Source organism: Solea solea, chromosome 17 (genome assembly GCF_958295425.1).
Source record: "Solea solea chromosome 17, fSolSol10.1, whole genome shotgun sequence".
In the NCBI taxonomy this organism is placed as follows: Eukaryota; Metazoa; Chordata; class Actinopteri; order Pleuronectiformes; family Soleidae; genus Solea; species Solea solea.
In genome coordinates, this window is record NC_081150.1 from 24,876,074 (window position 1) to 24,899,370 (window position 23,297).

Here is a 23,297-nt window from a genome sequence, read left to right on the forward strand (position 1 = left end):
GATAGAAACTGAATACATCCCATAATGTCAATGTAATTGAGTTGAACGTGGTGAAGTTTGAATAGTTTGAATAGTTAGAATAATTAAGAACAGGTAGAAGAAGATTAATCCCAGTAAAGAAGTGGAGGTCACAGGCGACGCTCCGCTGGCCATTCACATCCTCTCAACGTTAGATAAACTTGTTAACTGTTACAATAGTGTTTAGTCGTCTGCTGACTGGTGATGGTGTGTTTGTTCAGTCCTTTGCTCATGGGCTGTTTTTGGTGTTTTCACCTTTTCTTACAGTAATAAAAAGGTCGATCTTATATTGCATTATATTGAAAGTTTAAATAATATAAGGATACTGTTGGAGTGTAGGCAACCTGCAAAAGAACATAAACCTCAGGCACCAGTGTTGACAAACTGCTGTATTTTCTGAGCATTTTCTATCACTCAGCTTTCAGGGTTAAGTGCATCAGCATCTCTAGCCACTAGCGGAGGCAGGAATCAAACCCACAACCGTACAGTTGAAAGGAAACTCGCCCTACCACTGAGCTACCGTCACCCAGTGAAGACACAGCTCTGGTATTAAACCCTGTGATCAGGATGTAAAGATAAACCTTTTTTATGACAATAAAGAATTCTTCAGTGTCCTTGAATCTTGAAGATATTTCATGCTTAAACTGAAAATGAGTTCATGCATGTGAAGATAATGTTTTATCTTTTTCAACTCTTTTAACTCTTAACTGGGCAGATAAACAAGAAAGCAATAACAACAACAGTAGCACCAATGACACAAGGCAAACACATACTGTAATATTACAGAAACATCCAAGGCTGCTATTTATACTTTTCTGTTGATTTGATGTTCCAGGTAAACTGTGTCCCATGTGTTACCTGTTTGGACATTTCATGAAAACATTGGTAACATTTTCACAGCAAAGTTCATCTCAGAAAAACAAGAATATTTCCTGTGTGAATCTCAGTGGTTCCACTGGTTTGACTGCATATCTCACAGGGAAACCATTCAGCCCTTCATCTAGTGACTTTGTCTCAAGTCACAAACAGTTCTATTTGCCAACTTGTTCTACTGGTTTCCACACCAAATGTCATGTGAGGATTTTAAAGGACACAGAATTCAAATATGATAAAGAATATGCAACACAAGGACAGAGAAGACTGTGTGTGTGTGTGTGTGTGTGTCATTACTTTTATGGAAATGAAATGAAAGGAAATAATTTATACGTTGAATGCACATTATGCCCTGGACAAAAGTGCTTCTCCGAGTTGGTGTCAAGCAATTCTGACCAGTGAAGAAGACGAAGACAGAGCCACGCAATCAAAACAACTCATTAAACTACGTCTCTTAGTCATTTATTGTACTGTGTCCATTTCATTATAATATTCAGATGTATCATAAATAATTGAACATACACATGAATTTTAAGTGCTGTTAAAGAGGCGGTAGAGGTGAGGTCCAAATTCTTTGAGCACTTGAAATGTAACGCAATAGTTACTTTCACTAGTAACTTTTAGAATTTGTAATTCAGTAACTAATTCAGTTACTTTTTAGGAGAAGTAACTGGTAACTGTAACTAATGACTTTTTTAAAGTAACATTTCCAACACTGGTTAACATAGATAGAGACGTAGATTCAAATACATCTAAAGTCATTGGTCGATATGTCAACAGGTTAAAGAACAGTAATCCTAAAGATGTGAGCAAAGCAGCATGTCAAGATTCAACATTCAACACACTGTGTACAGTGTACCCTCCACAGCTCAAAGTTCCTGTAAATCCTCTCATCTCCTCAGTCTCATCCCCTTCTCACATTAAACGTGACGATCACACCATCAGACCGGCAGAGGAGCTTCCTCAGCTTTTATGGCTTTGAAGAGCTTTCATCTAACCTTCATTCTTGTAACCTAAACAATCTTTTACAACAGTATACATTATACACAGTTTCTTTTAGCTCTATCTTGAATCTATGGAGCTGGAAGAACAAAACAAGTAAGTGATCTGGATGTAGATCTGGACTGTTTATAAATTAGACGCCAGAGGCCGAAACAGCTCCTTTCACAAAGATGGAGGAGCATATTGTTTGTTTGTAGTGGGTTCATGCATAAAAACTGGAAACTTGGCATGGAGGTCAGGTGTGGTGAAAATGTGATAGTGGCAGAGTGCATGGACCCATGCGTTGGCATTATGGCTCAATAGCACCCCCAATTGTAAGTTTCAATTTGATCAAAACTACCATCATAAAAAATACATTCATTTGTACTAGACACATCAAAAATGAAAAGTTATCAAAATTTAGCTCGAAACTTCATACATGACACAAGCGACCGACTCTGTGGTGCCCTTTCACTTGACCATACATTGACCGATCTCAAAACGTGAGACCAAGGAACACATCTGACAGGAAGCAGGTCATCCGAAACAGGAAGTGCCCTTTAACTTCACCGTACATTTATCGATCTGAACACGTCAATTTGTACTAGAGAAGTAGGCAGATCACTGACACTTGTTGGCAAATATACCTGAATAAAGGTGAAGCCATGTGACTGCGAAGTGAGGAAGATAATGAGGTCAGGGAACTGCTGCACCCCCCGAGGGCGAGGGCCCTTCCTCGACTAGGAATACTAGGAGCGGTCCTGGTTTATAGTGGAATACCGCAAACAATCTCATATACTATGATAATATTTTCCTTATGCCCTTTCTTGGCCATTCAACACAAAAACTTCAGCTCAATTAGGACGTTATTGCTTGTATTTTGTATTTGGAATATTAAATTATTTCCAAAGTATTCAATGTTTTTTGTACATTTCTTCACTATTAAAAAGAAAACAGACATTTTGAGCTCCTTACTAGTTTCTTAGTTACGCATACTTCAATGTACAAACTTCTTTCATAACTTTTTCCCAGTTAGTAAATTTTCCCTGTAAATTCATGGCATTTTCAGTCTCTTCCAGAAGTTTGCATTGGTTCAGAGTGGATGACATCATGTCCTGGGGTCAAGGGTGTAGGTTTGATTACAGGACTGGTGGGGACACAGTGAATCCACTGTGCACACAAACACAATGCCTTGTCTCTAATATCTAATATCTTTACCCAAACCCTTGCCTCTTGTTGCGCTCACTTGTCATACATGATTTTAAGTGAAAATATTACAAAGCGTGAAAAACTTTTACAGACCTTGATACAAAAGTGCTGAGACACATGAAATCCCTCCTTTCTGTCAAGTGTCTTTCGCTGCCGGAAATGACTTTATTTTGTACATTGAAACCGGAAGTTGTTATTCACGTGCGTTCGCAGCGATGTTCCTGAGGTGAGGAAGTTCCGTTTGTAGCATCATCGTCATCATCATTATGGACCGAACGACGTTTGTACTTCAACACACGTCATTGGCGGGACACTGAGCGAGAAACGTGTCGAAATATATCAAAACATCACCACCTGACGCTAACGGGCTAACGTGCTAGCGGTGAGCGTGCTGTGCTGCCCATGGTAGCCTGAGCCAGGCTAAACCAGGCTAAACCAGGCTGAGTCAGGCTGAGTCAGGCTAAACCAGGCTGAGTCAGGCTAAACCAGGCTAAACCAGGCTGAGCCAGGCTAAACCAGGCTGAACCAGGCTGAGCCAGGCTAAACCAGGCTGAGCCAGGCTAAACCAGGCTGAGCTAGGCTAAACCAGGCTAAGCCAGGCTGAGCCAGGCTAAATGGTGGACACGTTCGTGTGGCGTCTGTAGGTCAGTGACATTCCCCTCAGTAACAACCGGCCTGTGTGTGCTGTGCTCAGGGTGGAGACATGAACACGCCGCTCGGCAGAAGCGGCTTCATTGGGATTGCAGTTGCAGCCACAGCTGGTTTGGGCCTGATTGCCCTCATCATTTACAGGAAAAGATGCCACGGAGTGGAGCTGGAGGTCCGAACATGTCACCGGCTGATGGAGCAGGCTGATGGAGCTGCGCTGCTGCAGCAGACGCTGGATGACCAGGGTGGGCTTCTCTCTCTCTCTCTCTCTCTCTCTCTTTCTCTTTCATATACGAATGATACTAGAAAAAAATATTTAAGATACTAAAACAAACTCATTATAGGGTCCAACAGTGTCATCTTGTGTAAGACATTATTAAATCGTTATCCATTGGTTTGAGTGTTTTTAAAAAAACAAGCTGATTTGTCAGCTTCTTAAATCTTCTGGTGTCTTTGCTCCATATAACAAAGACATCAATAAATCTAAATCTTTCTAGTTTGTGGACAAGGCCTAGAACATCGTAGAACTGATGAGCATTTTATGGACCAAAAATGAATTGAATTGAGAAATAGTCAAGAGATGAATGTATTATAATGAAAGAGTAACAGTTCCAGAGAGTTGTGAGTGTTTTCCTGGGTATTGGAGTGAAGTTTAAAACTAGTGTTGTGACAAACATGTTGGCAACATTTGAATCAATGCTGCAATTTAAGGAGAAACTGATCAAATATCAAATTGACATTGCTATTCCAAGCCTAACAGTTGTAGGAAAAGTGAAGGTGTGCTGTGTGCCACATGACTAACATGTTCTCTGTGTGCTCCTCCAGAGGCGGAGGCAGAGGCAGAGGCCCAGCAGCAGGCTGTGGCAGCGGTGGAAGCTGCGGTCCAGGGCCTGTCACCAGAGCAGCAGCTGGAGCTCAGGAACCAGCTGGACCAGGTGCTGAGCTGCGTGGCCTCGCTGCGCTCAGAGGTGGCTGAGTTGAGGGGAGGTCTACAGGACATCGCCCTACAAATTATCCAGGATGTCAAGTGAGTGACATGAGCTGTATCTTGAGGTTCTTCAAGATATGACAGTAACATTGTAGTGAATTCATCACACACACTCTCCCACTATTTTCCTTTAAACCAGTTCTTTACCCGGGCTAAACGGTGGGGTAGTGGTTAGCACTCTCGCCTTGCAGCGATAAGACCCGGGTTCGAGCCCCGGTTGGAACAAGGGCCTTTCTGCATGGAGTTTGCATGTTCTCCCCGTGTGTGCGTGGGTTCTCTCCGGGTTCTCCGGCTTCCTCCCACAGTCCAAAAACATGCAATGTGGGGATTAGGTAAATTGGACACTCTAAATTGACCGTGAGTGTGAGAGTGAATGGTTGTTTGTCTCTATCTGTGTGTGGCCCTGCGATGGACTGGCCAACTGTCCAGGGTGTGACCCCGCCTATCGCCCGATGTAGCTGAGATTGGCACAGCACCCCCCGCGACCCTCTGGCAGAGGATAAAGCGGTAGATGATGACTGACTGACAGTTCTTTATCCTGTTTCTCTGCTCGTCATAGATTCAGAATAAATGACAGATTTGAACTAAATTCTATTCAGAGGTTTTGAGTACTTTCTTTTTTCTTCTCTGTTCTGTAAACACACATTATGTCATTTCTCTCTCTTTTTATCAAAACAACAATAAAATACCTAGTTTAATGACTATGGGGGGCCGTGTGTGATCATGGGAGTTGTTGTCAAAGTCACTTTGTGACTCAGGGTCAGATACTGTAGGTCAGCAGTCCATCAAACACAGAGAGGAACTACCATTCACTCTCAGTCACATCCAGGGCTCGCGTTAACCCAGACGGTAAAATGTGAAGGCTGTCTGTGATTGTGACAGATGGAACGTAACTTAAAATAATTCACACACAACACCATCAATAACCACTGGTAAACAGTGGAAACGGTACAATTAAATATGATCCTGCTGGTGTCGAGTACATCAAGGAGAGAACCACCTCCATCAGAGCATGTGGGCATCATCTCAGACACCGTGCTAATGACTCTCGCTGTCCAGGTGCTATGGACTGGAGGACTTGGCGCGTGTCTGTGACCATCACACGTCACAGAGAGGTGCAGCTTTGCCGCTGGTGCAAAAGGAGTGGATGCTGTGGGATTTCCACCCGCTCAAGAGAGTGCTCGCACTTTAGGGAAATCCCACATTTAGAGAGTCATGCCGACCTGTTATTACGTCCTTTGGAGAAATGGTCCTGGACTTTAAGACCCTGACCGAAGGTGCTGGTAATGAGAGTGTGGCAGCAGAGCAGCAGAGCACAAAACGTCCATGTGAAGTGGTCTGTGTGAGGGCACGGAGGGCAGCTGAGAACACTTTCATTTCTTTCACTCACTTTTAACCGTGATTGTCTAATTGTGTATGCATCACTCTTTGCCGAGATGTCGCGCTGCACTCCCGCCGCTGTCATAAAAAATAGACTGACGTATTTTTTACAAAACTATCTGTCAAAATGACGGACATCGACCGCTGGTCACACCTACGCTCAGTGTAGAGTGTCACACAGTCACACAGACAGACAGACAGACAGACAGACAGACAGACATTTACGAAGCCTCTCTCAGTTAGATTTGGCTCCGTCAGCTACACGTTGCATCTTGACAGAATAGAATGTCGAAGAATGACCATGTCCATGCTTGTTCTCTCTCTGCTACATTCAGAAGGGGAGTGGAGGACAGTCAGACAGACAGACAGACGGACAGACGGACAGACAGACAGACAGACAGACAGACAGACAGACAGACAGACAGACATTTACGAAGCCTCTCTCAGTTAGATTTGGCTCCGTCAGCTACACGTTGCATCTTGACAGAATAGAATGTCGAAGAATGACCATGTCCATGCTTGTTCTCTCTCTGCTACATTCAGAAGGGGAGTGGAGGACAGTCAGACAGACAGACAGACGGACAGACGGACAGACAGACAGACAGACAGACAGACAGACAGACAGACAGACAGACATTTACGAAGCCTCTCTCAGTTAGATTTGGCTCCGTCAGCTACACGTTGCATCTTGACAGAATAGAATGTCGAAGAATGACCATGTCCATGCTTGTTCTCTCTCTGCTACATTCAGAAGGGGAGTGGAGGACAGTCAGCGTGTCCGTCGTCGTCGTCATGTCATCCACAGAGAGCGCACAGATTCAAACAGCTCCAGCTCCATTTACTTCACTGCCAGCCAGGGTTTGACCAGCACCTGTGGCGAGACCAGTGAAGGAGGGTACGTCATGGGTTTGGGGGGGGGTGACCGTGTATATGGTCAATGAGCAGTGTGTATTATACAGTTCTAGACTCTGGTATCTGGTGCTTCTTTGAGGCCTGCTCTGATGAGGTTCCAGTACTAACATGTGATGTCAGCCACTGATTGGTCAGAGAGTGTCATTATTTGAAGCACAACATCCGACACAAGAGTCAAACCGAACACTGGCGAACTGTAGATGAGTTAAAAAGACTTAAAAACCTGAAAACATGCGTTCATCTCCAGCATCCAGCATAGAAGTTTGTCACATATTTACCAGGAGTGTGTATTTAGCGACAGCACTGCTGAGAGCCGTCAATAGTCACTCACAGTTAATTATTATTGAATCCAATTTGCATTGTCCTTCATTTAGTTTATTGTGTGTTTGTATACTGCCCAACATTACAATGCTTTTTTATAAAGCCATAACATTAATATTGAGCGGAATTAATTCAGCCGATTGGTCCGGCCCTCAACAACATAGCATGTTTGTCATGTGTTCTGTCACTGAAGAGAAGAGCGGCAGCCGTGTTGATGGTGGGAATAGGCTGAGGTCCAGGGTTGATAGGCTTCTTAATAAGCTTCATTAACTAATTAGTCTGAGGCAATTCCACACAGTTAAGCAGTGTCATGTGTACTGAACACGACCTGAGTACATAACTTACTTACTGACAGTAATTCCACTGCAGATAAACCATTAGGACATCATTTGGAATCACTACATAATGATACGATGAGTTGCTTTCTTATCGTGTGAGTGAGTGAGTGAGTGAATGTGTTGTTGTTTATTTTCATATGACTCTGGAACCACTGATGAAACAAAAGTTCTCCTTAATCTCTTTGTGTGAGTGAATATTATACGATTGGCCAATGAACAGACCTGAGTCAGTGCTGATGCAGAGGTGTCACAGAGGTGTATTTTTAAAAACCTGGACAATTGAAACATCCATTATTAATTAGGAGTTTTGGTAAATGACCTGTTAACTATAATCTGTATAATCCTCTGTTCATGTCCCAGGTACTCCACAGCATATGCTGAGTCAGACTACACAGACCGTGACACAGATGGAGAGGAGGGAAACAAAGAGCCTGAGCAGGAGTCTGAGGAAGAAGACGGGAGCTGTGCTACAGTCCTTACCCTACGCCAGGAAGACTCTCAGGAAGAAGAGGAGGAGGAGGAGGAAGATGGCGAGCTGGAGGAGGACGTTGTTGATGAGGGGAGGCTGCAGCTGAGGACTGAAGTTCCCAGTGTGGAGCTGGCTCTCCTCCTGGCTCAGAGTGATATCCTCCACACAGGAGATGCCACTTTAAAGGCTGAGGGCTGTCGACTGCTGCTGGACAACAGAACAGAGGTGAGTGAGTGACTGGACCCTGACTCACACTCACATGACCAATAAAACCATACACAATATCACAATATCACAATATCCACACATTCAGCCTGACTCACACTCACACGACCAATAAAACCATACAGAGGAGCGACTGGCACGCAAACGGTTACAACCGCACACAGCGGTGAGTTTATTGAGCTTTGCTGCTATATACTCTGTGTTGTTAAGCACATTGTAAGCCGGGAGAGCAAACTGTGAATTGGTTAGCCGGGACAGCACAATGTCATTAATGCTAAAGCAGATGTATTGGACGCGCAGGCAAGTAGGCTGATGTGATTATTGACGGCATCCCAGAGAATGACAATGAAAAATGGTTTGAATCAGAAGAGAAAGTGACAGCGCTCCTCAAGGATAAATTACATCTGGAGCCTAACATCATGGGTATAGAGAAGGTGCAACACATCGGCAAAGTGAATAAAAGTCCAGAGGGGAAACCTCGCTCTCGGCCACCTCTGGTGAAGTGTGTGCGTTACATTTGATCTTGATGAAAAGTGTTGATTCTGTGCTGCAGTATGGAGACAGCAGGGAGTTTCTATGGCGACTGGCTCGGGCCTACACTGATGTGTACAAGTCCACTAAAGACAAACAACAGAAGAAGACTTATGCACAACAAGGTAACACACACACACACACACACACACACACACCGATGAAGTGACATTTACTAAAACAAAGTAAAGCTGTGGTAAATGTATAAAAAGACATGCTAAACCACTGTAATTGTAGAGTATTGTATGGTTGGTGCTGCAGGTCGTGAGGAGGCGGAGCTAGCCCTGATGAAGAACGGCCTGAACGCAGAGTGTCATAAATGGTACGATGATAATGAACGATGAAGAGTAACTTGACTGTGACCTGCTGATGTTGCAGTGGTTGTGTTTCTGTCCTCAGGTTTGCTGTAGTGACGGCACTGAACTACCACCATGAAAGCATCCATGGCAAACTGAAGACCTGCCACATCCTGAAGGTAACAGTCACTGATGAAGACGAGCTCTGAGTCACAGTCACTGACGAAGACGAGCTCTGAGTCACTGTCACTGACGAAGACGAGCTCTGAGTCACTGTCACTGACGAAGACGAGTTCTGAGATGTTTTAATGTGTTTAAAACATCTGTACATACACAAGTTCCCGTGACTCTGAACTAAACTTCTCTGCCTGGGATTCATGTTAACCACACACACACACACTGCCAGTCACAGCTTGAATGGACTGTTTACATTGTAGATTCTCACTGAAGGCATCAAAACTATGAATGAACACATATGGAATTATGTAGTAAAGAAAAACATGTTTTATAGTTTAGATTCCCTTTATTGACAGCACTGTAAACCCTTGGCCTTCTCTCAGTGAGCTTCACGAGGTCAGGGTTCATTAGTGAAGGGACCGTGTCAGTTATGTTGTCACAAGTCAGGTTGGTACACAGCTGACGGCCATATTTGACTGTTAGAATTCCTATTATGTCAAGAACCAATCAGCTAAGTGAAGACAAACCACAGTCCATCATTACTTTGAGAGGTGAAGGTCAGTCAGGAAACTGTCTGATGGATGCAGAGTATTGTGGGCTCACGTGTGTGATGTCTCCACAGGAGCATGTGGACCGTGCCATTGCCCTCAGAGACGATGACCCCGTGTGTTTCTACCTGCTGGGTAAATGGTGTTATGAGGTGAGAGGTCATCGTCCTAATATCTGTGTGTGTGTGTGTGTGTGTGTGTGTGTGCGTGCGCGTGCGTGTATTACTAATGTTGTGGGGACCTAAAACTGTTTACACAGTCACATTATGGGGACTTGTCTTCTTGTGGGGACAAAAATCAAGTCCCCACAATGTAAATAAATACATTTTAAGGTGAAGATATGTTTTAAAGTTTTAAAGTTAGGGTTAGGGTTAGGATTAAGATTAGGCCAGTAGTAATTGTGGTTAAGGTTAGAGTAAGTCTCCAGGAAACGAATTTAAGTCAATGCAATGTCCCCTCAAGTCATGAATGTCCAACGTGTGTGTGTAGGTAGCCTCTCTGGACTGGTTGGAGACAAAGACAGCTGCTGCCCTCTACCAGAGCCCGCCCTCCTCCTCACTGCATGATGCACTTGAGAACTTCCTCAAGGTACATCATTGTCTTTGTGTGTTAATGCTACAGAACTCTCCGTCACTGGTAACACTGATGCGTTCACACTGGGGGAGGAGCCAAGAGAAGGAGACAAAGTTGATATTATATTATATTAATATAATGATCATAAAATATTCAAATAAACCTGCAGACTCATGATCATATTATTAGGAACAATAACAATGTGTTTAAAAGAGTTTTATAATCAACCTGTTTTTCTTCAACTCTAATTCATGTGTTCATCACATTTATCAGATCTTCACGTACTCTAGTGTTTTATTTAGTCAAACTGTTCTACTTCTGTTCCAGGCTGAGGAACTGAGTCCAGGCTTCTCCAAGATGGTGAGACTTTACATCGCAAAGGTAAGCACAACAACGACGACAACGACAACAATAATGACAACAACAACAATAACAAGAATGATAATAACAATAATGACAACAACAACAATACTAACAACAACAATGACGAAGACAACAATACAAACAATGACGACAACAACAATAACAACAATACTAACAACGACAATAACAAGAACAATACTAACAACAATAACAACAATGACAATACTAACGACAATAACAAAAATACTAACACCGATAACACCAACAATAATGACGACAACAATAACAACAACGATAACAACAGAGTGGAGTGCTGTGAAGAAAAAGTTGTTGAATCAGAAATATTTATTTGCAATTATTATTTTTTTAATTGTACAAACAAAACATCCATTTCTGAAGTTTTCTTTAGTAACATGGTGTTTGATGTTTGTAACCATGGCGACAGGTATGTTGTGATTGTGAGGAGAAAACTTCTCATCGTGTTTGTTTCAGTGTCACAAAGAGCTGGGAAACATGTCTGAGGCCATCAACTGGAGGGAGCTGACTGTGAAGATGAACAACGTGGATGATGTGAGAACACACACACACACACACACACACGCCATTCAAACTGACCCATAACTGTCCATAAGTTTGACAAATAGATGAATAATATACTGTAGCTTCTTCTGTAATATTTGGACTAGTATCTGCCTCACTAAAGCCACGTTTCTATCCTGGTACAGAACTGTAAAGCCCTGGGTCAGGCTTGACTGACAACAGTACCATTAGGTGGTACCTGCTGAACTTGTTTCTATACATGTGACACCTGCTGCACGTCTGTCTGTCTGTTCTGACAGAGGGAGCCCTCCCCTGTGGCTCTCCTGAGGTTTCTCTCATTTTCCCTGTAGAAGGGTTTTTGTGGTTTTTCCTCATTCGATGTGAGGGTCCGAGGACAAAGGGTCCAAGGACAGAGGGTCCGAGGACAAAGGGTCCAAGGACAGAGGGTGTCACTTGCTGTACACCATCTCTGAAAGCCCTTCAAGGCAAATTGTGATCTTGTGCATTATAAAGTGATTGGTAGTGAGGAAACTCATGGATATGATGCATTCACTAGCCCCTTAACTTAAGCATCACAACTACATGCTTAACCCTAATCTTTACATGAACCCTCAGACTGTGAGGTCCTCACAAAGCCACACATACAAGAACAAAGTGTCTGTTTCTGACATGTGGACACTGCAGTCGTAATGTTCCAGTTTCACTAACACAGTATTTACTGTTTGTCTTTGTTTCCAAGGACGAAGAAACATCTCAACTGGAGACTGAACTTCACATGTTAGCTGTGAAATGAACCTTCATTGTATCTTTGTGAAATAGAGTTTATTGATGTCTATTTATTTACTAGAGTGTGTATATGGATTTGATATTAATGTTTTTATTTATTCCTCGGACACTGAACAACTTTCCCTCTCATGTTTTGTGTGATATCCTGGACCAATAAAAGCATTTTATTGTACGCTGGCTTGACTGTAGATAACGAGGGATTTTTGTAATCACTACAACAAAAGTAATTCACTGTGTTTTGAGCACTTTAATCTAAACCGGGTCCATTTCTCTTGTCATGTGCATAGTGTCTTCTGTTCGGTCTCCTATCATCACCTCACATTGTATTTTTGATTCTGTGAATTTAATTGGCTGTGAGATAAAAGTGGAGTTTAAATAAACAAATGATCTTAAAATGTGTTTGTGTGGAAGCAGCTCAGTTCTAACGTCAATAATAAAATAAATTTAATTTGGACATCAAAGGTTCCAGTAAAGAAACGAGAAGAAATGACAGTGAAAATATGTTGATTGTAAAATGAAGTTGGAACTGCCTTTTCAACACAGACTAAATTAAAGAAAAGAAACATTTACAATTCTTTGTAACCTCATTATGACAATGTCTCACAATGGTGGCACAACACTAAAAGAAGCATGAAATAATGTTTGTGTTCAGTTGAACTCCGTGTTCCAGCTGGTTAGGGTTCACTGATCTGCACGTGTGCAGCACCGGCCTCAGCCTTCAGTCACTCTGAGGTTTCATGTGTGATCAAGTGCTGCTCCGTCCTTGGCGTCGCCCACTCAGTCCTTGGCGTCGCCCACTCAGTCCTTGGCGTCGCCCACTCCGTCAGCATTGATGGCAAACATGGCTTCAGCCTCGGGCAGACAGGGCGAGTCGTAGATTTTACAGATCCTCGTCTCTCCTCGGCCTTTCCTCAGGTACAGACTGCAACAATTACAACAACTGAGCTTTCTTCTCTTTTTCAGTTCAAATTGTTTATTAGGATGTTTCCACATGAACAGATTGGAAACCTGACGTAAGCAAACTATGATTCATACATATAAATAAAAATGTCTCATTAGAAACCAAAGTCATTTCAATAAGTAATGTTTATATTTGTTCACCTCTGAACCTCAAACGTGCCGTGATCAGAACGGTACAGTTGAGAGAAAATGTGATAAATAAATGGCACTAGATTCTTCTTACTGTGTACAGACGGTGTTTATTTGCAGGCATTCTGTTTTAATTCCACGACAGGAGAAGCGTCATGTGACCTAAAGCCTGTATATACATCAGTATCACTTCATGTTGGACCCCCCCTCCCATATATGTCCATATCGTGATGCAAGTGTCTGTCTGTCACTGTCACACTTACCGTGTGGTGGAGGCGTGGGCCATAATGTTGCCTCCTATTGGTTTCTTTGGATCAGCCGAGAACATGGCTGCCCCATCCACCTGTGCAACCACCTGATTGCTTATCACCACGGCAACACCAAACTGTAGAGACAGAGCAGACAGAGATTCAGAGAGTCATCTCACCATTCGTCTGCATTTGTTTCACAGGCCTTATTCACCACATGACGTGATTCGGTCATATCGACATACAGAACATAGTGTGGAATTAGATTTGTGTAAAACACAAGAAGCAAAAAAAAACGTTCAAAAATATTGTGTTTTATTGTTTGAAGATGGGGATTCACATTTTCAAACAAGGGTGCAGTCCTGGTCCAGACTGATGCAGTCCTGCTCCAGACCGAGTCCATATGTTCTACAGTAAGAGTCAGAGGTTAGCTAACTCTTATTCTACTCTTATCTCTTCCCTTGCACTACTAGAGCTGTCCTTTAATCTCGTTGTACACTGTATAATGACAATAAAGGTGATTCTGATTCTAACCCAGCGTGGAAGCTAACACACAAAGTTCACAACCACACACCACAGTGAGCTGTGTGTGTGTGTGTGTGTGTGTGTGTGTGTGTGTGCGTGTGTGTGTGCAGTGCAGCCATGTAGAGGAGGTTGTATAGTAATGGAAATGACTGCCTGATAACACACTGACTATAAGTGCTACATGTGTAAAGTAGCATGTTGGTAAGAGTGCACACACAAACTTTACAAACAGTTACACACTCCAGCTTTAAGTGTAAGACAGAAGACAAATCATGTATAATAACGAAGACAGTCGTCTACCTCGTCTGCCAGTCTGAGCAGCATACGCAGGAAACGGCCCAGGTGTCCCTGCCTCGCTGACAGCTCTCCTCTCCCTGAGTAATCTGTTCTGTACAGAGCTGTGGCACTGTCCACGATCAGCAGAGCATACCTGACAGAGAGTGAGACAGCGAGAGAGACAGTGAGACAGAGTGTCACTGGGGTGAATGTGAGGATTTCAAACACTGAAGTATCATTATTGTGATATCCTGATGATAGTGAGTATGAAGTATGGTTATCGTGATACTGTGACGATAGTGAGTATGAAGTATTGTTATCGTGGTATCCTGACGATAATGAGTATGAAGTATCGTATTGTGACGATAATGATTATGAAGTATCGTTATCGTGATATCCTGACGATGGTGAGTATGAAGTATCGTTATCGTGGTATTGTGACGATGATGAGTATGAAGTATAGTTATTGTGATATTGTGACGATGATGAGTATGAAGTATCGTTATCGTGGTATCGTGACGATGAGTATGAAGTATAGTTATTGTGATATTGTGACGATGAGTATGAAGTATAGTTATTGTGATATTGTGACGATAATGAGTATGAAGTATCGTTATCATGATATCGTGACGATAATGAGTATGAAGTATCGTTATCGTGATATCCTGACAATAATGAGTATGAAGTATCGTTATCGTGATATCCTGGCGATAAGGAGTATGAAATATAGTTATCGTGATATCATGCCGATAACGAGTATGAAGTATCGTTATCGTGATATCATGATGATAATGATTATAGTGTTGATTTGACAAAGTGAAGCTCTCCTTGTGTTCCTGCTGGCAGCCATGTTTTAACAGGGTGGTTCTCAGCAGCAGGGGGTGCTCACAGTGAATGAACCCTGAACACACAGTGACTGACCTGGACTCAGCCATCATGGCAGACTCTTGATACAGAAGTCGGTAATGAGTATGAAGTATCGTTATTGTGACGATAATGATTATGAAGTATCGTTATCGTGATATCCTGACGATGATGAGTATGAAGTATCGTTATCGTTATATCATGGCGATGAGTATGAAGTATCGTTATCGTGATATCCTGCCGATAATGAGTATGAAGTATCGTTATCGTGATATCATGACGATAACGATTATGAAGTATCGTTATATCACGATAACGATTATGAAGTAGGGCTGAACGATATATCGTTATCGTATCGCTATCTAGATATGAACATTCAAGATATTAATATTGAAAAAGCAACGATATAAACAATATAGATTTTCCCCCGCGCTCGCCCTGCATGTACAGCTCTGGCGGTCACAGTAAACTTCATTTTTACGATTGCACTTGAATGCACCACTACGGCCAGCCAACCACAAACCATATTTCATGCTTGCTGTGGATCGACAGCTGAAGCCAACCAATGACAAACAAAGGAGGGCGGGAGGGAGACGGACACTGAGACGCGCACACACACACACGACATACACAGCGGGAAAGAAAGTGACATGAGTGCGGAAGATAATGCGGCCGGTGGCAATTTTGTGCCAAAACATAAATCATTCTCCATTATTTGAAGGTATTTTGGATTTAAAAAGGATGATGTCAACCAGAGCGAGGTGTTGTGCAGGTCGTGCTTGGCGAAAATTACGACGAAGCAAGGTAGCACAACAAACATGTTTCACCACCTGAAACAACACCATCGCGTGCTGCACGAAGAGTGTAATACAATGAGAGAAACACCGGGGACTTCTCAGTCATCCCAAAAGAAGCCCAAGCAAAGTGTGTTTACTGATGCGTTCAGTAGCGTTACACCGTATGAGTCGACGTCCACCGGACATAAAGGCGTTACAGACGCTATAACATACCACATTGCAAAAGACATGGTACCCGTGTACACAGTCTCACAGTGAGTTCTCATCAATAAAACTACACTTTCCATCTGGAAAGTTTCCACAGTCTTTTGTATCATGATGTTTTTATTTTTCTGAAAAATGCTTGGTTTTCACCGAACCCGTAGTCATATCGTATCATATCGATATCGAGATATCTGGCATGAATATCGAGATATGAAATTTTGTCCATATCGTTCAGCCCTATTATGAAGTATCGTTATCGTGATATCCTGATGATAATGATGATAGTGTTGATTTGACTAAGTGAAGCTCTCCTTGTGTTCCTGCTGGCAGCCATGTTTTAACAGGGTGGTTCTCAGCAGCAGGGGGTGCTCACAGTGAATGAACCCTGAACACACAGTGACTGACCTGGACTCAGCCATCATGGCAGACTCTTGATACAGAAGACGGTAATGAGTATGAAGTATCGTTATTGTGACGATAATGATTATGAAGTATCGTTATCGTGATATCCTGACGATGATGAGTATGAAGTATCGTTATCGTGATATCATGGCGATGAGTATGAAGTATCGTTATCGTGATATCATGGCGATGAGTATGAAGTATCGTTATCGTGATATCCTGGCGATAATGAGTGTGAAGTATCGTTATCGTGATATCATGACGATAACGATTATGAAGTATCGTTATAGCACGATAACGATTATGAAGTATCGTTATCGTGATATCATGGCGATGAGTATGAAGTATCGTTATCGTGATATCATGGCGATGAGTATGAAGTATCGTTATCGTGATATCCTGGCGATAATGAGTGTGAAGTATCGTTATCGTGATATCATGACGATAACGATTATGAAGTATCGTTATAGCACGATAACGATTATGAAGTATCGTTATCGTGATATCCTGATGATAATGATTATAGTGTTGATTTGACTAAGTGAAGCTCTTCTTGTGTTCCTGCTGGCAGCCATGTTTTAACAGGGTGGTTCTCAGCAGCAGGGGGTGCTCACAGTGAATGGACCCTGAACACACAGTGACTGACCTGGACTCAGCCATCATGGCAGACGCTTGATACAGAAGCTGGGTCTGATGGTCTGTGTTAAAGGCTCGGGCATAAGCCACGTTGTCCAGAACGTCACTGCCTACAAGCCCGTACCTGAGGACAGAGAGAAACACACAACCTGTCACTGCATCCAGTGTGTGTGAGTGAGAGTGAGTGAGTGAGTGAGTGAGAGAGAGAAGAGCTGCCGACTCACCTCTCTGCTACAGCAAGAAGCCTCTCTGGCCTAAAGGTTCCCTCTGTGTCAATGTACATGGCTTTACCCTCTCCACCTCCCTGATCAATGGGCAGCTGTGGATAGAGAGAAGAGTTTCAGGAGTGTAATCCAGCTCAGACTAGTCTGACTAAGAGCTGCAGAGTCTGAGTAACAGTGAAGGAAAGAATGATTTTGTAACTTTGTCCACTGACAAACAAATGAACCGTCTATAGTTTTAATGGCAGGTTTATTTAAACAGTGAAAGAAAATCACATTAAAAAAGATACTAAGTATTCTGACTCCCATAGACAAGTCCTCATCTCAACTCATCACCTGTCCAACATCAAGCTCTTGGAATCAATTTAACTGGCTGTGTTTGGAGGAAGAGGAATTCAGACTATGAAGCTGCTACTGCTGCTGATGATGATGATGATGATGAAGCTTTGAGTTACCAAGCGACAGCATGGAAACCTTAAGGATTTCCAGGCTGTCATTGCTGTTCCAATTGAAGAATCATACTTGTGTACTCTGTACTTGGCGAGTATGTACTCCAGGCGTACTTAAGAAGTACGCCTGGAGTACATACTCGCATACTTGAGTATTGAGAATGGGCCATTATTTCCTCCTCCACATATTTGACTCCGCCTCCATAGGTTGCACTGTATCCCCCTAAGCTTGCGTGAATCAGTTTCCTGTTGACCTTGACAGTGAAGGTGCTGTGGTTGTGTCAAGTATGCAAGTATGTACTTGTGTTGGATATTGAGAAAGGGCCCTTGTTTTTGTACCTGCTGCTCATGTTCATGCGTGTTTGTTGTTTTCCTGCAACAGTTGTGCAGTTTATATGTCGTCTCCTTCATGGTGCATGTGCAGAACACCAAGTCTGACTAAGCGTACACATTCAGGAGGAATCAAACCCTGAACCACATTATCCAGGTATGTTAGTCCGACACACTGCTCTCCCTCACTCCTACTTGTAAACACAATCATGATTTCTTGTATTTAAAAATAAAAAAACCTCTGCATACATTCCCCCTCTCACAGGACACCAGTGAGACTCTCTCTGTACCTGACAGGTGACAGCCAGCGTGTGGCACAGCTGAGTCTTCCCCGTCCGAAACTCTCCAAACATCTCTGTGATGGAGCCGGTCTCAATCCCACCTGCGCACACACACACACACGTGTCACTCTCAGGGACCAGGAGCATTAGCATACACTAGTACAGTACATATTCAATGGTGTGTGTGTGTGTTTCTATTGTCACTGTTACTATTGCTAATCAGTTATTTGCTTTCTGTCTTTTTTATGTATTTATTTCATTTAATTCCATTTATTTTGCTGTTGTGTTGAGGTTATCTGTCCTATTCATTATTATGGTCCACAATAAACATTTCTCAGGCTGCACTATTTCTACTATATATATCCAACTGCGATCATTTTGACTGACGTTGCGATATGAGAGAGAATGGGAATTATTATTCTTATTTTCATTGATCAACATTTTAAAATAATTACTGTGTGATATTTGTGCAGGTGTGTTTTCTTTAGAGCAGACCTGGGCATCTTACGTCCCTGTCCAGCCCGTGGTATGTCAGTCATAAACACAGATGAACAAGTATTTAACAGGGTCTATGCAGGAATCTTGAAGTTAATTTCAATACCTTTCAAAGACTTTTTCAAGACCTTCTCAAAGTATTTTAAGACCTTATCGCCATTTCAAGCTGTAATCAGCAACACAACACAAACAGTTTTAGTTTGCAATTAAATCTATAGAGCACAAGCACCGTGCATATGTGACTTAACAGCGTTGATATCCATGGAGTCTACGCTTGCCTTCTTTCTGCAATATAAACAAAAGGCCGCCGGCTGTTCTCAGCAACAGGCTTCAGCCATTGCTGAAATTCAGGGATCTCCAACCAGGAGTCCGCAAACTTACATTTTCCCATCTCTGGCGATTTTGGATATTATTCCGAGCCGGGAGGAGGAGCGTGTTCGCTGTCGCAAGATGCGTAGCGCCATGTGTACGCGTGCTGCCCTGAGCCGATCTTGCAGGGCGAGCATGTCTGCACATCGTAGTTTTTAACAAACGCGGGGAGGAAAATAAATGAATTAATAAATGCATGCATTCATGCATACTTTTTGCAGTCAACCTCTATGGACAAAATTTAATACCTCATGAAATCGCCATTAAGACTTTTTAATACTTCTTAAGGGCCGTCATTTTCCTAAAATTGATTTATCAACTTTTAATACTTTTTAAGACTCCGCGGACACCCTGATTTAAGCTGCGCATGCAATACAACTGTGTTGCTTTTATTGTGAAAAGCCTGACGTATGCACGCACGTATCTGCGTCTGTCTGCACAGCGACAGGTGACGCTAGCCAGTTACCCCTGGGCCCTAAAAGTGTCGGCTCACGTTAAAAAAAGAAACGTTAATCCTGAATGGCGCGTTGTCAACAAGACATGGACTGCTAAATATTTCTTTACAGATGTCAAATGTAAAGCCGTGTGTTTAGTTTGTGCTACACAAGTCTGTGTTTAAGGATTATAATCTAAATCGCTACGACGTGACCAAACACAAACACAAATACAAGAACTTATCTGATGAAGAGCGCACAAAGGAGTCGAAGACAACGTTAAGAATGATGTCTGTGGTACTTTTCTTCCACAAGTGTCTCAGTTTATTATCTTATTATCTAACCAGCGAAGCACCGTCACTCGTATGTGAACTCACCCGGTGTGATTGCAGCATTAGTGTGTGTGTGTGTGTGTGTGTGTGTGTGTGTGTGTGTGTGTGTGTGTGTGTGTGTGTGTGTGTGTGTGTGTGTGCGTGTGCATAAGCTTGCAGGTGTGCTCTTTTGGGGGGGGTGGGGGGGGGGGGGGGGGGGGGGTGTGGTTGTGTTTGACAATATATTCACTGCACTACACCACAGTAGTAATCAATAATAGTATTGATTATATAGAGTAGTCATTTGATATTTTTAATAGAGTTGGTTAGTAATTGTGTTTATTGTGTGTTTGCTGCCCAATTTACACCAAAACAAAACTTACTTTACAAAATGTACTGCTTTTTTAGATAATAGAGATCAAATTAAATGAAAATTTCCTGGCAAAGAAGGTTTCCTGGTATTAAAATGTGGATACAGCCCAACCCAAGAACAGACCTTGCAGTAGCTTGTCGAGCTCCTTGGAGCCTGTTGAGATCTGGATGATTTCTGCTCTCCTCTGGTGAAACTCCGTGGCTGTGGTGAAGCCCATAGGCACCAGCTTGGCTGCTTCAGTCTGAAAAGGCAGAAATAAAAAGAAAATGCATTAGAATCCCACCTGAAGAGCAACTGCCTGGAATTACAAAACTATTACACGACATTGTAAAACTGGGGGTTGGTGCGGAATGAAATCCAGTGATTTTAACATTACAAGGAAGGAGCTGCAATCACTTTATGACAAGTGCAAATGAGCATTTTATAGGTTGTACTGACATATTTAAAGTTATTCAAACTAATAGAATAGGTGAGGCATAATCTGCCAAATATTGGCCTCATGACTGAAATCAAGTGATCTTAGGGCGGAAAACATGTTAAGGTTACAAGTTCGGAGCTGCAATCACTTTGTGGCAAGTGGGAATGAACATTGTATGAGTTGTACTGGCCGTTTAAGTGTACTCCAACAAGTACAACGGGCTGGTTGAGGTATAATCTGTCAAATATTAGCCTCTTGAATGAAATCAAGTGATTTTGAAGAAGTTGAGAACAGGGCGAAGCATGCTTCTGAAGTTGTTTACACCAGTGAAATAGATACAGTCCAGGTGCTACAGCCTTCCAAATATGGTTAATGTAAATAACCATTAATATGGTTAATGTAAATAACCAATAATATGGTTAATGTAAATAACCATTAATATGGTTAATGTATGCTAAGATCATGATTACGTCTTGGAATCTACTGGAAAGCGCGATACTGCTGGGGATGGTTTCCATGGGCTTGGCAGTTGCTATGCAGTGATTGACATTGGAGCGCCTGTGTTCTGAATGCAGTCTGTGCTGTATAACTGCCTTTGAACCGTACTGTACAAAGTACTGTAGAAACTCAAATTTAAAGCTCAAAGCAACTTCAACTTCCAGGGTTGAACCTCCATCGCCCTCTGGGGATTTCTGAGCAATAACCAAAACAGTCCAACTAGTTCTCTCACACACACACACACGCACACACGCACACACAAACAGAGGAAGAGAGAGAAGAGAAAGGAGTGATACAGTCTTCTGATGCGCTGTGAATGTAACATTTAAATATTGAGCACTAAAGATTTAACACTGTCCAATTGCGATTTCATAAGATAAATGTTGATAGCAGGCATGTATCAGGCCATAGAGAATAGAAGAAAATAAAATCCCGTATAATATGACACTGATCTGTGCTTTCTTACTAGGATTTTGTCAGCTTTTGCCTCACTGATGCCCTTGATGTTGAGCAGCTCCTTCTTCGGTGCGTAGGCTACTGCCTCAATAGTGTGGAAACCTGCATCCTCCAGCTTCTTGATGTCACTAGCACTGATTCCACATTGCTGCAATTGGAAAGATTGGAATATATAAGGAGCCACATATTAATTACAAAAGAGAAGATAGGAGAGTTTGTACATGTCTGCATTATATTTGATTAAATGAATGAATGGATTCATCAAAAGAACCACAGTCAGAAAATCAACACTGCAGCCTTGTGAGCTCCAGCGTCAGTGCCTCTGTGTGGACAGTTCAGGTGAGATGAGCTTCTGAGTCAGTGAGTGACTCCTGTGCTTCAACAACATGAAAACATAACACACAGATCTTCTCTATGAGTGTATTTCATACTATACCTCGAGTCTACACAGAGGCTGTGGTCCGAAGTGTTCTTCCTCCTCCACCTCTGCCTCTGCCTCCACCCTGGCCTCGCTCCTCATTGCCATGGTGTAAGAATAAAGACCTGGTCCACAGAGGACACTCAGTGAGTCACGGGTAGTTTGGACTACACCCTGGTGTACAATGAATGAATGAATGAATGAATGCTCCATGTGAAGATGAGGGATGAATGTAAGGAAATGATGTTGAACGGCTGTTCTGAAATATTTGAGTGACATTACAGCGCTCGTGATTTTATAAAGTGTAACCTTCCTACTTCCTAACAAGTTCACAGACTTACTAGAAAGAACGTTACCTGGTCAAAGTGTTTGCAACAAGCACAATATACAGTCAAAACAAACGGGCGGGTTAGCTTGTTAGCATTAGCACTGTCTCACCAGTTGTCTGCATTAGTTCGTTAGCATCAGAAGCTAACGCACAACACTGGCTCACACACAGCTGTGTCACGTCGCTCTTACCTGTCTCACCTGTGTGTCGTCAGTCACTGTGTCAGCTTCAATCTTCCGGGACTGATTCTCCTTCTCATCTGTTCGAACTTCTCCCTCTAACTCAGCGTTTGATAACCAAAGATCCCGCGCACAACACGTGACGCACGACGTAAAGTCACGTCAACGCAATCACGTTGGACGTAAACACACACACGTTCTCATTGGTTAGTGTGTGTGCGCACGTGTGTGTGTTTTGTATTTTTATTGTATTGAACAAAGAAAAACGTTGACAAATCAGTATATATATATATATATATATATATATATATATATATATATATATATATATATATATATATAGATATATATGTATATGTATACATATAGGTACTATATGAGATAAGCCTTTTGCCTCAGCCCATGAGAAAAGGACCGAACATACAAAAAACACCCTACCAGTGTCACTGCTCGACAACAAGTAACAGTTAAAATGCACCGAATGTCAGTCAGGGTAAATGAGAAGTTTATCTGCCTCATC

At 42.4% G+C, this 23,297-nt stretch overlaps 2 protein-coding genes across 8 annotated transcripts; one reads left to right on the forward strand and one right to left on the reverse strand.

The window, feature by feature from the left end:
- Positions 1–1,935: 1,935 nt before the first annotated feature.
- Positions 1,936–12,348, forward strand: rmdn3 (regulator of microtubule dynamics 3). Of its 4 annotated transcripts, none has more exons than XM_058612557.1 (13): positions 1,936–1,989; positions 3,776–3,974; positions 4,555–4,756; positions 6,849–6,992; positions 8,029–8,362; positions 8,916–9,018; positions 9,155–9,215; positions 9,293–9,368; positions 9,989–10,066; positions 10,404–10,502; positions 10,815–10,868; positions 11,343–11,420; positions 12,130–12,348. In XM_058612557.1, the coding sequence occupies exons 2-13, from the start codon at positions 3,785–3,787 to the stop codon at positions 12,181–12,183; spliced, it is 1,473 nt and encodes a 490-aa protein (XP_058468540.1). In that variant the 5' UTR covers positions 1,936–1,989; positions 3,776–3,784; the 3' UTR covers positions 12,184–12,348. The 4 variants fall into 4 exon arrangements, with proteins under 4 accessions (XP_058468540.1, XP_058468541.1, XP_058468539.1 ...); XM_058612558.1 differs by having other exon boundaries at positions 1,952–1,989; positions 3,874–3,974; XM_058612556.1 differs by lacking the exon at positions 1,936–1,989 and adding an exon at positions 3,265–3,463.
- A 255-nt stretch (positions 12,349–12,603) lies between these two features.
- On the reverse strand, positions 12,604–22,913 carry rad51 (RAD51 recombinase). Of its 4 annotated transcripts, none has more exons than XM_058612565.1 (10): positions 22,799–22,913; positions 22,289–22,395; positions 21,863–22,000; positions 20,604–20,721; positions 18,508–18,599; positions 17,442–17,536; positions 17,228–17,341; positions 14,339–14,468; positions 13,529–13,650; positions 12,604–13,098 (listed from the first exon to the last, which is right to left on the reverse strand). In XM_058612565.1, the coding sequence occupies exons 2-10, from the start codon at positions 22,376–22,378 to the stop codon at positions 12,975–12,977; spliced, it is 1,023 nt and encodes a 340-aa protein (XP_058468548.1). In that variant the 5' UTR covers positions 22,379–22,395; positions 22,799–22,913; the 3' UTR covers positions 12,604–12,974. The 4 variants fall into 4 exon arrangements, with proteins under 4 accessions (XP_058468548.1, XP_058468547.1, XP_058468545.1 ...); XM_058612564.1 differs by having other exon boundaries at positions 22,289–22,444; XM_058612562.1 differs by having other exon boundaries at positions 22,790–22,913.
- Between the last annotated feature and the right edge of the window lie 384 nt (positions 22,914–23,297).